At 40.9% G+C, this 12,222-nt stretch overlaps 1 protein-coding gene across 2 annotated transcripts in view; it reads right to left on the bottom strand.

Annotated features, from left to right (window-relative positions):
* Nucleotides 1-12,222, bottom strand: part of Patj (PATJ crumbs cell polarity complex component) — a 289,250-nt gene that overhangs the window by 131,038 nt on the left and 145,990 nt on the right. For both annotated transcript variants that reach the window (XM_042675626.1, XM_042675631.1), the window contains exon 28: nt 10,558-10,754. In XM_042675626.1, coding sequence (XP_042531560.1) covers nt 10,558-10,754 — 197 coding nt within the window. The remainder of the gene's footprint in view (nt 1-10,557; nt 10,755-12,222) is intronic.

Genomic DNA, 12,222 nt, shown 5'->3' on the forward strand with positions numbered 1-12,222 from the left:
CTACCCCCCCCCCCACCAAAACTGTAAAGTGGCTTGTGGGTATCCTTGTTGCAATGGGTCATCCTGTGTCCTTGTTTCAGTGTTTTGTTATTCCCTGTCCCCTCCACAAATTGGACAAATGTAGATACAAGATGCAGGGTACCAATATCAAGTACACTGACAACAGGGGATATACCATAGGGGGAAGAACATACAAAGGAAACAAAACAATCACATAGTACATTAAAAAACCACCACAACAAAGAACCACTTTTGTCCATACCCTGGGGTGCGTTTCGCTTAGCATCATCTTATATGGTCATATGTACATAGCTTTTGAGCTTTTCTGCTCATCTGATAAAATTATCCTAGATGTATACTAATTATTGCAAATGAGGGAAAACATGGAGAATAAAAAGAAAAATAGAGAAAAAGAATGAACTGTATACAGGGTCTAATGAGAGCCTCTTTTTTCTAAAAGTTGGAGTTCATGTTAATATGCTTCTTTATATATAGTCCTTTGCGCTAAATGTTTGGGATCTGTTAGGAGTATCTTCTACATATTCTAGTTCTTACAGATGAGGGAGATGATGTGACCTGCTTTTCTTTGGGTCTGGCTGACCTCACTTACTATAATTTTTTCCAAGTCTTTCTATTTCTACCAACCCAAATGCCCCTCGGTAGATGAAAGGATCAAGAAAATGTGGTACATATCCACAACAGAATTCTATGCTGCCATCAGAATGAATACGATTCTTGAACCTCAGCCTCCTGAGTAGCTAGGATTACAGTCACGAGCCACCAGTACCTGGCATAATGTCAAAGTCTCTAATAGACTTGGGCCTCTCCTCTGAAACAAGCAGCTCACCTTGATAAGGTGAGGGACGGAAATCTTAGTCCTTACCCTCATCCCCCATTGCCACCAACTCCTCCATCCAATTTGGGCAAACAGAATCCCATCTCTTCTTGGTAGGTGGCAAGGGCTAAGAAAACTCCAATTCAAGGGTTAATTTAAAAGCATTATTTTCTTATATCTTTATGTAAATATTTTTGTTACACGTGCAAACAGCTTCCTTTGATGGAAAAGGAGTACCAGGCGATGGCTAAGATCCGACATCAAACTTCCTATGCAAAGTCTTGCTTTCCAAAGTTTCAGTTACTTGTGGTCCACTGCAGTCTGAAAATGTTTGATGGAAAATTGCAGCAATATGACAGGTGCCAGAGGCTCACACCTGTAATCCTAGCTACGCAGGAGGCTGAGATCTGAGGATTGAGGTTCAAAGCCAGTCCAGGCAGGAAAGCCTGTGGGACTCTTATCTCCAATTAACCACCAGAAAACCAGAAGTGAAAGTGCTGTAAGATATTAGAGAGAGATTGGGAGACAGACAGGATGAGGGGCCAGTAACCAGGAAGCTGAGAGAACTTGAGAGTCACACATGAAAAGCATTTCACAATGTCTCACATAGTGGAGCATCTGACAAGATGGGGATTTTTGTTGTTCTTGTTGTTTTGGTTGTGGGGCTTGAATTCACGGCCTAGGTGCTATCCCTGAGCATTTTGCTCAAAGCTAGTGCTCTATCACTTTGAGCCACAGTAGTACTTCAAGGTGGGAATTTTAGCAAGGATTTGTTTTCAGTGTTATCAGGATAAGGTAGGAAGAAAAAAAAAGAGAAGGAAAGATAAAGTACCTCCTGCCAGCCAGAAGTGCAAGCATGGGGCCAAGCCCCCAAATGTAGCCATTTTGTGAATCCTACATGCTCTGGGAAATGCACAGTGTGAAATAACCAGCAAAGAGTTAAAACTGGAGGCATGAATCAACTGGCAAAGCACCAGCTGAGCAAGCATATGGCCCTGAGTTCAAACTTCAATGCCAAGGGAGTGAGAACACCCTTCAGAACAACTTTGGTATAGATTTTCTAGGCTGCATGTCAGTAAAGTCACTCTGACATGTATGAGGACAAAGACAATGGAGAAGAGGCTGGACTGTGGGGGTAGGTGGGGGAAGGATGAGTGGGGGAAGACTTATTATTATTCATCTTGAATGATAGGATAAAGAATGGTAGAACCCAGAAGAGCGGGGAGGCCCAGCTGACAGGCGACCCTTCCCCTCCCCCCGCCATTTTCCTATTTTACAGTTCTCCCCAGCACCCTCAGTGTCTCCAATCGCAGTTTTTCTGCTTTTAGTATTGATGGCACCTTCTGTCCAGGACTTTGAGGTAATCTGGTTCACTGGCGAGAGATCACATTTGTGTGAGCCGGTAACAAGAGCACCAGTAATAAAAATGAAATGACTGTCATTCCTTCCAGAGAACAGTTAGGATATAAACTTTTGGCCTAAATAGTTCAGTGGCATAAAGACAATGAAGTGCAACTAAATAATTCAGATCTCTTTCCCATAACAAGCCAGAATCAGGAACAAAATGGGCAAAAATAGAGCTCAAAGACTTCACAGCAGGACACCCAGAAAAGAATGAGGTCACCAGACAGGAGCCAGGTTTACATAAGGGCTAAGCAGCACAGTGACAGCAAAGGCTCAGCTCCAGGGGGAATGGAAGGAAACGTTCCTTAATTAAGAAATTCAGAGAAGCCCCAAGACACCCACCAAAAGGAATTTATTTATTACCTTCTAAAATCATGATGAAACCAGAACTAAATAACTTAATAACTTAGCCTTTAGAGTCAGACAAGCCAACATTAGCTCGTCCATCCAGTCCATTCCTGTCCCAGGACCCTACATGTAAGAGGAGGACAAAACCAGTACTACACCCTAGGGTTGCTGTGGAAATGGAGAGAGAATGCACAGAAAGAATTAGCACTACCCAGCAAGTGTTAAGTATTGAAGAGTAGGACAATTCCCAAGAGAGCCCAACTCTTCTCCTCCCCACTATTCTCTCTTAAAAAAAAAAAAAAATTATCTGTAGGTAGTTGTACAAGGGAGGTGTCATTATATGAATACAATGCATCTTGATCTGTGTCAGGCCTTTCAACAATCTTGTCCCCCTTCGACCCACCCCTTTGCCTTCCTTTCTCAATTTTATGGTATATACAATGAATTCTTGACTGCATTCGCTCCCTACTTCCCCCTTCATTGTCTTCCTCCTCTCTCCTTACCCTTCCCCGCCCCCCTTGCAAGTACACATTATTTTGCTGGCTTTTTTTTTTTCCTTTAAAAAAAAAAAAAAAAAGTGCTATCTGAGCACTGCATAGTGCCAATTAGAATTCAGCTAATTTATTTGTAACTGATTGCATACATCCAGTGTGTTTGCTTATAGATTTATAGGTACATTTTAGCTACCACTAATGAGAGAAACCATGCAACCTTTCTTTCTCTGGGTCTGGTTTACTTCACTTAATATAATTTCTTCTAAGTTTTTCCAATTCTTTGCATTCAAATTGAGCATTACAACCCCAGGTAGTCACGGGTTACAATGCTGTGATAAGCACTGTACAAAGGCTCTGCCATGTTCTTCTGAGAACTGTAGTATTATGAACCAGGTTACAGATTATTTTACAAAACTACACAGTGGCTGACTTCAGCTATGTTTATGAGAAGATCACATTCAGCATCAGCTCAAAATACTTATTAGTGTCAAGTTTGAGCAAACCACTTTTAATAGCTTTGAGATTTAATTAACAATAAAAATCACATCTACAAGAATAAGTGCCAATCAAATACCGATCAACACCAATCAAAAATCAATAAACCTATTTTCATTATTAGCTATAAAGGACTTATTTCTAATAGTAAAAATATAGGAAAATATACTTTTAGTTTAAATGCCTCATTCATCTTTCTGTGACTCAAATTACTGTGTCTATAAATGGGATCATTTGTTGCATGAGGTTTTTGACAGTTACCTGCTTAGCAAACACAAGGCTCCGAGTTCAATCCCCAATACCACCAAAAGACACATACTTCAAGGGAGTTGGAAATAGGAGAATTATGGTTTAAAGCCAGTCTAGGCAAAAAAGATTTTCAGGTCCTATCTTTAAAAAAAACAAAACAAAAAACAAAACAACTAAACCAGTTACTTATGATATGAAGGGCAGAGAGTTGTAGTTCAAAGTCCAGCCTGTGCAAAAGTGAAGGACTGGGGGCTGGGAAGGTGGCTCAGTGGTAGAGCGCTTGCCTTGCATACCTGAGGTCCTAGGTTCGATTCCCCAGCACCACATAAGCAAAAAGAAAAAAAAGCCAGAAGTGGTGCTGTGGCTCAAGTGGTAGAGCACTAGCCTTGAGCTGAAGAGCTGAGGGACAGTGCCCAGGTCCAGAGTTCAGGCCCCACGACTGGACCCCCCCCCCCCCAAAAAAAAAAAAAGTGAAGGACTGTATTTGAAAAAAAAAAAAAAAAAAGTAACAAAAGCAAAAGGCTGAGGGGCCTGGCTCAAGTGGTAAAGCTAAGAACAACGTCCTCAGGCTCAATCCTCAGTACCTCTAAAAATAAAAAATTTGAAAAACACTTTGCAAAATTACAATCAAATGTAGTAAGAATGGAAAAGAGCCCATGAAGATCACAGAAGCTTCTGATTGTAAAGTAAGTCTATCAAGGGATGCACAAAAGCAAGTGATTCTTTTGCACTGTCATGAGCTTCCAGAGAGGAGAGGCTCAGGATGAACTGCTGGCACTCAGACAGGAAGTGCTGGATCAGTCATTGAACATTCATGGCTTCTAATTTGATAGCTACTATTACTAATATTCAATATACATGTGTGAGAATGGAACCAGGTAAACTGAGGGAATGGATTGGGTTGAAAGAGATGGGGGAGAAGGATGAAAGGAGTGAGTTTGATCAAGATGCATTGTACTCCCAAAGTGGCATGCTGATTTGAAAACCCCTTTATCCGACTACTTAAAAAGAAACAAAATTTAAAAACCAAATTAGTATTACTAAACAGTAAAATATAAATTTACCTGTAGTTCTATGTCTTTTTCTCTGGTGAGCCTGGGAATTATTCATGCTTCTTATTTTCCATAGTTCTTTTTTTTTTTTTTGGGGGGGGGGGGGTCCGGTCGTGGGGCCTGAACTCTGGGCCTGGGTGCTGTCCCTCAGCTCTTCATCTCAAGGCTAGCACTCTACCACTTGAGCCACAGCGCCACTTCCGGCTTTTTTCTTATGTGGTGCTGAGGAATCGAACCCAGGGCCTCGAGCATGCAAGGCAAGCGCTCTACCACTGAGCCACCTTCCCAGCCCTTCCATAGTTCTTAAATACCATACCATGCACAGACAAATGACAGGATTTCGTGCAGGCTGGCCTTTCAGGTGCTTGTGACTAAGAGAGTATACCTCCCATCTCCTTAGTATCAAAGGACTTGGGAGCCAGGAGACAGCTCTACATACAGCCTGATCCATAGTGTGTTCTTGCCCACCTTCTCAGTTCTTCCTGGCCACCACTGTGACCTGGCAAGTCCCTCCAATCCCAGCATAGCACTTACACTGGAGTTTACAAGTAAATTTTACATTTATATGGCAGCAACCATGCATTTTTCTGGGAGTAATTGCTCAGGGAAGCCAAATATCTTAGTGCAAGCCTTAGTCCAATCTACATGGTAATAATATGCTAATGCCTTTTGAAATTAATTCAGTTCCCCATACATACTAGTATTGAAGGACAAGAAGAAGGAGCTGAGATTTCATCACGTGGTCTTCTGGGAGTTTTGTGCACAATTTCTTTTATACATGGACAGGCCCACCACGAACAGAACTCAGCAATGCTCTTCCACTGTAACAAGTCAGTCCCACACAGGGGTCTGGTGGAGGCAGTTTCTGACATACAAAAAGCCATGGGGTGTGTCTGACCACAATTCTCCTACCTCTTAACCTCACCGTTAGGGTCTAAAAGAAATAAGATACAAAGGAAATAAAAGGAGGTTGTGAACAATGGAATAAGAAAAATAATGCAAGTGATAAGTTCAGTGAAAATAATCAAGACACAGAGATACATACTTCAGATATACAAAACAAACACACTGTGAGCGGGCCACCAAATACATGTGATTTGTTATACCTGGAGCCCAGCAAGTGGAACCTAAAAGCTCACTTGCAAATGCTTCCTCCAAGGCACTGCAGAGTCCAAGATCAGCTCGGTGATGCTGGCTTTTAGCTTTCCTGGCCCTCACCACAACACTGATTTCCTGTTCTTGGCTAACAAGAACATTGGATTTGATATGATACTATATAACAGTCCACATAACAAAGATAAATGACTCAACTTCTTTTCCTGAGCTATAAAAAGAAACCAGAGAAACATTTTCTACATAAACTTATTCCCACTCTCACTCTAAACTTAAAGCCAAAATGGTCACATGAGAAGTTGAGTTACAATTGCTTACGAATCTGGTATGCCCATGAAAACAAATTTTTTCAAGATGCTATACAGAGCTATGAGAGAATAAGATGATTTTTCTCTAACATATGTTTTTCAACATCAAAGTATTAGTTATAAATAATTCCAAACGAACTGAATCACACAAATCCACAACCACTTTTCTTTTTGTTGGCTATGTGGTTCAAGTTGGCCTAGAATTTATTATGTAGACCAACCTGACCCCAAATTCATGATCTTTCAATTTCTACCCCCCAAGCTCTGGGATTATAGGCATATGCTACCATGTCTCCAGATACAAAAATGTTATCTTATAGATACCATAAACTAAAACGAATTCAGTTATTACTATGTGCCAAGGGCTGTGGTAAAATTTCTCTTCTTAATTCACACACAACCTGAGGTTGATGCTGTCTATCCAGTGGCTGAACTAAAAGCCCTGTGAGGACAATACCAGGTATGGAGAATCAACACCTGGTCCACAGAGTCCCTGCCATAGGACAAAGGCTGAGGATTATTTGCAGAATAGCTACTTGGAAAAGGCTGTTAGTTGAGGTTGTGAGAAGTGATACATGATTAATACGTGTTCCAACATATTTTTTATTTGTTGCATTTTGAAACTATGGGGACAGAAAAGTGGAATTAACTTATTGCTATGCTTAATCTTCTTGCCCTTTGCATCTCTGAATGAAGATGAAATTGTGAAATGCAATAAAAGGATCAAGAGAAGTAGACAAGCGAGGAAGGAGGGGGATGCAGTAATAAAATCCAATGCATAGCCTGCAAAATTAAAAAAATAAGGGAGGAATGGGGGAGAATGATGAAAGGGGTGATCAAGATGCGCTGCATTTATAAACTGCTTTGTTGAATGGCAACCCTTCTGTACAACAAAAGAAACTCTATTTGTAAATAATAAATACACACAGAAATAGAGGAACAAAATGTTGAACAAATTCAGCAGTGGCACTCATTACACACTATGTTAAAAACGAACTATACAACTTATGGGTAGGGATGGGAGGGAAAACCTGGGAGAGAGGAAGGGAAGGAATAACATTGTCCAAAAAGAAATGTACTCATTATTTAACATGTAACTGTAACCCCTCTGTATATCATAACCACTTTTTAAATTGGGAAAAAAAGAAAGTTTTCCAAAAATAATAAATACAAAAAATAAACAATAAATAAATAAATGGACTAAATTCAGAAGGGGATAGGAAAGAAGAGAGTCCAGCCAGGTATAATGTGAGCATTTTTTTCATTGTTGTTGTTTGGTGTTGGTCTTGGAGCTTGAGCTCAAGGCCTGGACAATGTCCCTGAGCATTTTTGCTCAAAGCTAGTGTTCTACCACTTGATCCACAGCTCTACTTTCAGATTTTGGTGGGTAATTGGAGACAAGGGTCTCCAGACTTTCCTGCCTGGGCTGGCTCCAAATCATGATCCTCAAATCTCAGCCTCCTGAGTAGCTAGGATTCCAAGTATGAGCTACCAATGCCCAGCTATGGTAACGTTCCTAGTCAGGATCCTTTTCTAGACCTCAGCCTGGTATATAGAACTTGAAGTTTCCATATGTGAAGGAGGAAATGGGACTTCATTAAAAGTTATTATTTGCCATGCTTTGATACTGTCATAGGAATACACAGACAGACACACACACACACACACACACACACACACATATTCAGTCTCTGACCTCAACACACAAGGCTAATGCCTTGTAATCTCCTGAGCAACAGGGATGCTAGGTGCATCTTTTGTTCTCGTGTTTGGTCTTTGACTCCCATTACTGACTTTGTTCTAACAAGTCAGCTTCTCCCACATGCCCTCATCCCAGCTGCTGGGGATGGAACCTAGAGCATGATAGCCAAGTACCACTAAGCTATATTCCCAGCTCTAATGAAGTAATTCTTAGTGGGTTTCTGGATAGAGCTGCTCGTCAGAAAGACCAAGCCATAATTCAAAGCTTTAAACTTTTGTCCCCTCACACCCCAATCCTCTAGGGAGAATAAAGATTAGAGGGATTGAATTAATGAGTCATTAATGTCTGTGGGATAAACGCTCCACAAATCCCCTTAACTAAACCAGGCGTGGTCATGCATGCCTGTGGTCCCAGCACTTGGGATGGATGCTGAGGTAGGATGATCACTCAATTCTAGGAGTTTGATATCAGCTTAGGCAAAATCACAAGGCCTCATCTCAGAAATCAAACAAATCCCTCAAGTAGAGTGTTGGGAGAGCCAGTGTGTTGCTGAACAGTGAGAGTACCCAGAGGTGGTGTTCCCAGAGAGGGAGGTCGACCCCACCTGACTTCCCATACCATGTCCTGTGAATGTTTTCCATTGAGGTGTTTCCACTGTTCCATTTCTATCCTTATACCGTCTGATATCATAAGCGTACAAATGTTGAGTATAGTGTTCCCCTGAGTTCTGAGTTGCTCTAGCAAATGAATCAAACCCAAACTACAGTGACTGATCAGGCAGAAGCCTAGTCCACAATCAGGCTCAGAGATCTGGTCAAAATGAATTATAAGACACCCACAGTTGGTGTCCACTAGAGAACTTGCTTATCCTGTGGGGGAAAACATGCATGCTGTCTGTGCTGACCGTATGAGAGAAGAAAATCTGTGTCTCTCTTATGCATGCACTATGCTAAGCCCCTTTGGAAACACCAGAGAATTGGAAAAGGTTAAAGGAAGTCTTCCAAGTCCAGTGCTCATGGCCCTGCGCAGAGCAGCCTGTACAACACTCACACAGGCCTGCAGCTACAGCTTATCTGTTACTGGTGTCTAATAAGATGTCAGGCACAGAAATAAAATGTCAGTGTTGCTGTCACCTGGATCCCATCTGACATTCCATTCTGAGTCTTAATAAGAATAGAAATAGAATCTTCACGTTCTAAATGATAGCCTTTAGAGTGTTTCCATATACCACAAGGGACAGGAAGTCTGTGTGTAATTATGCATAGCACATATAGTGACTTGATATGCATGATTCTTACCCTACAGATGAGAGCATCATAGACCAGGAAGATCAGGATCCAAACACATGGGGTACAATAACTGACATGGTTTGTCTCCTCTCAAACTCATGTTGAAATTTAATCCCCCTTATGAGATATTATGAGGTGGACCCATATGATACCTTCAGCAGATGATTAGAGCTCTGTGCTGACAAACAGATTAATCCGTTATGCAACACATTGCATAATAATGATGGCAGGAGTAGTCAGACTGGCAAGTCTCTCAAGTCCTCCCTATTTCTCACCATGACATTTCTTCCTTATCATTTATTTATTTTGTCAGTCATGGGTCTTGAACTCTGGGCCTGGGTGCTGTCCCTGAGTTCTTCAGCTCAAGACTAGCGCTCTACCACTTGAGCCACAGCACCATTTCCAGCTTTTTCTGCTTATGTGGTGCTGAGGAATCGAACTCAGGGCCTCATGCATGCAAGGCAAGTGCTCTACCACGGAGCCACCTTCCCAGCCCTGCCATGAGATATCTTGTACCACCTAAGTATACGGCCAATAAAAAGACCCCACCAAATGTGGCCTCTCTATCTTGGACCAGAATGGCAGGTCAGAATAAATCTTTATAACTTGTTGTAAGGTATTGTGTTAATGGTAGCAGAAAATAGACTAAGCAATAGGGTCCAGAGATATAATACAGTAGTAGAGCATTTGCCTAGTATGTACAAGGCCTGAGTTTGATTACTAACCGCTCCCCCCCTCCCGCCCCCAGAATATACATTAGTGAGTAGAGACTGGGTTCTGGAGTCTGACAAGCCTGACATTGCTAACTTTTAGCCTGAGCTGGTACAGAACTCCAGTCCTCCTGGCATGTATCACCTAACCTACCCAAACTATCTCTTAGTAACAAATCCACAGTCTATTGTTGGCTCTAATGTACTTGCAAAATAAAAACAAAACAGTTAATTCCAGCCCCAAAAAGAATTTAAACATACATTAGCAACATTAGGTTAATATACAATCAGCTTTAAATCTCTTTGAGTCAATATTAAAAACTAGCCCTATTGCTTTTGGTAGGCTTCCACAAGATTTTACTTAAAGGCTCTTCAAATACCTCATGAGATTCATCTTTATTCAAGCAAATAACAGTGGTAACCAATAATCTGCTTTCTCTCCTTGCTTTAAAAAATGATTTTAAATCATTAAAGGCAATGCGTTAAAATCCCGCCCCTTCATCTCGTTTTCCTGTATATTCCTCACACCCGCAGCATTTCACCATAAGAGAAGTTCACCTCTAAAAGCTCATCTCCAACACGCATCCGTCCATCTGTCGCTGCTGGTCCTTCCGGGTTAATTCCTACCACAAAGATGCTCATGCGAGATCGGTCTTTATTACCAGCGAGGCTGAGGCCAAGTCCATTCTTATCCTTTTCAAGTTCGATAATGTGCAGCTCTCCTGGCAAGTCTGCATATCTTTGCCTGATTTTTTCTATTAAAAAAAAAAAGAAAGAAAGTAAGTTAGAAAGGCTGGAGCAGTTGAATCTACATTATGGAGTCATTGTTTTTTTCCCACAATTACTATGAATCCATTACCACCGTTGTTCTTTTGATGTACTTAACTAAGTAATTTAGCTTACCTATGACACCTCTGATTGTTTCAGCCTAGACTTTCTAGGGACTATATTCTCCTTTAAGATAGTCAAGGGAGAATGATAGAAAGAGTGACACCAATCAAGATGCATTGTACTCATAAACTGACATGTTGATTGAAACCCTTATGGATAATGATTTAAAGGCAATAGACATAAATTTAATATTTTCATAAGACAGTAAACATGAGCCAGGCACCAATGGCTCATGCCTGTAATCCTAGTTACTCAAGAGGCTGAGATCCAAGGATTATGGTTCAAAGCCAGCCCAGGCAGGAAAGTGTGTGAGACGCTGAAGTCCAATAAACTACTCAGAAAAAGACAGAAGTACTGTGGTGGCTCAAGTGGTAGGGCACTACTTTTGAGCACAAAGAGGACCAGGTACAGTGCTCAGACCCTGAATTCAAGCCTCAGGACTGGCAAAAACAAAAAAGATAGTAAACATGATATGGGAAAACCACAGTCCCTAATGCCCACTTCCCTTTCATAAATGGGAAAACAAAGAATAAACATTTAATAAATAACACTTAGGCACTAAGCAAAATACTTGATCTTGAAGATAAATACTGAATATAATAATCACCTTTTCTATTTTTATGGATATGCTCCAATGGAAAAGAAACTCAAGGACTAATTGCTAAACATAATTATATTTAAAGTATATTTCTTTTTTATAATGTAGAGGTATTTGTGCAGTGCTAGTAATCAAACCTATCTTGCATGTTAGGCAAGCACTTCACCATGGATCTATATGCCAGCCTCTAAAATATTATACAAAGCACATAAAATACATAAATGATATAAAATAATACCGAGTTATGAAAGCCAAACTAAGGGGATGTAAAGTTTTTTTTAAAGCAGTACTGAGGTTTGAACTCAGGACCTTGTGTTTGCTAGGCAGATGTTCCACTACTGAACCACATCTCCAAACCTTTTCTGCACTGGTTATTTTAGAAATAAGGTTTGCTTCCAGCCCAGGCATGCATGTGATTCAATTATTTTAGGCCTCCCTCTATAGTTAGGATGGCAAGTGTGTGGTGATACCATGTGTAGTCCCTTACACTGAAACAGAATCTTGGAAACTTTGCTGCCTAGGCTGACCAGAACCATGATCCTCCCAATTTCATGGATTAAAACTAGGATGAGAAGCATATGCCACCATGACCAGCTATGGATTGAGAGGAAGTCTCATGAGCTTTTCTGACTAGACTGGCCTGGAAACACAACTCTCCTGTTCTTGCTTTTGCAAATTCTAGAAGTTAGAATTTATAGGCCTGGGCCATGCCTGGCTTGGCATATTGTTTTTGT

The sequence above is a fragment of the Dipodomys spectabilis genome, unplaced genomic scaffold, assembly GCF_019054845.1.
Source record: "Dipodomys spectabilis isolate Male_0828 unplaced genomic scaffold, ASM1905484v1 ptg000002l, whole genome shotgun sequence".
NCBI classification, from domain to species: domain Eukaryota; kingdom Metazoa; phylum Chordata; class Mammalia; order Rodentia; family Heteromyidae; genus Dipodomys; species Dipodomys spectabilis.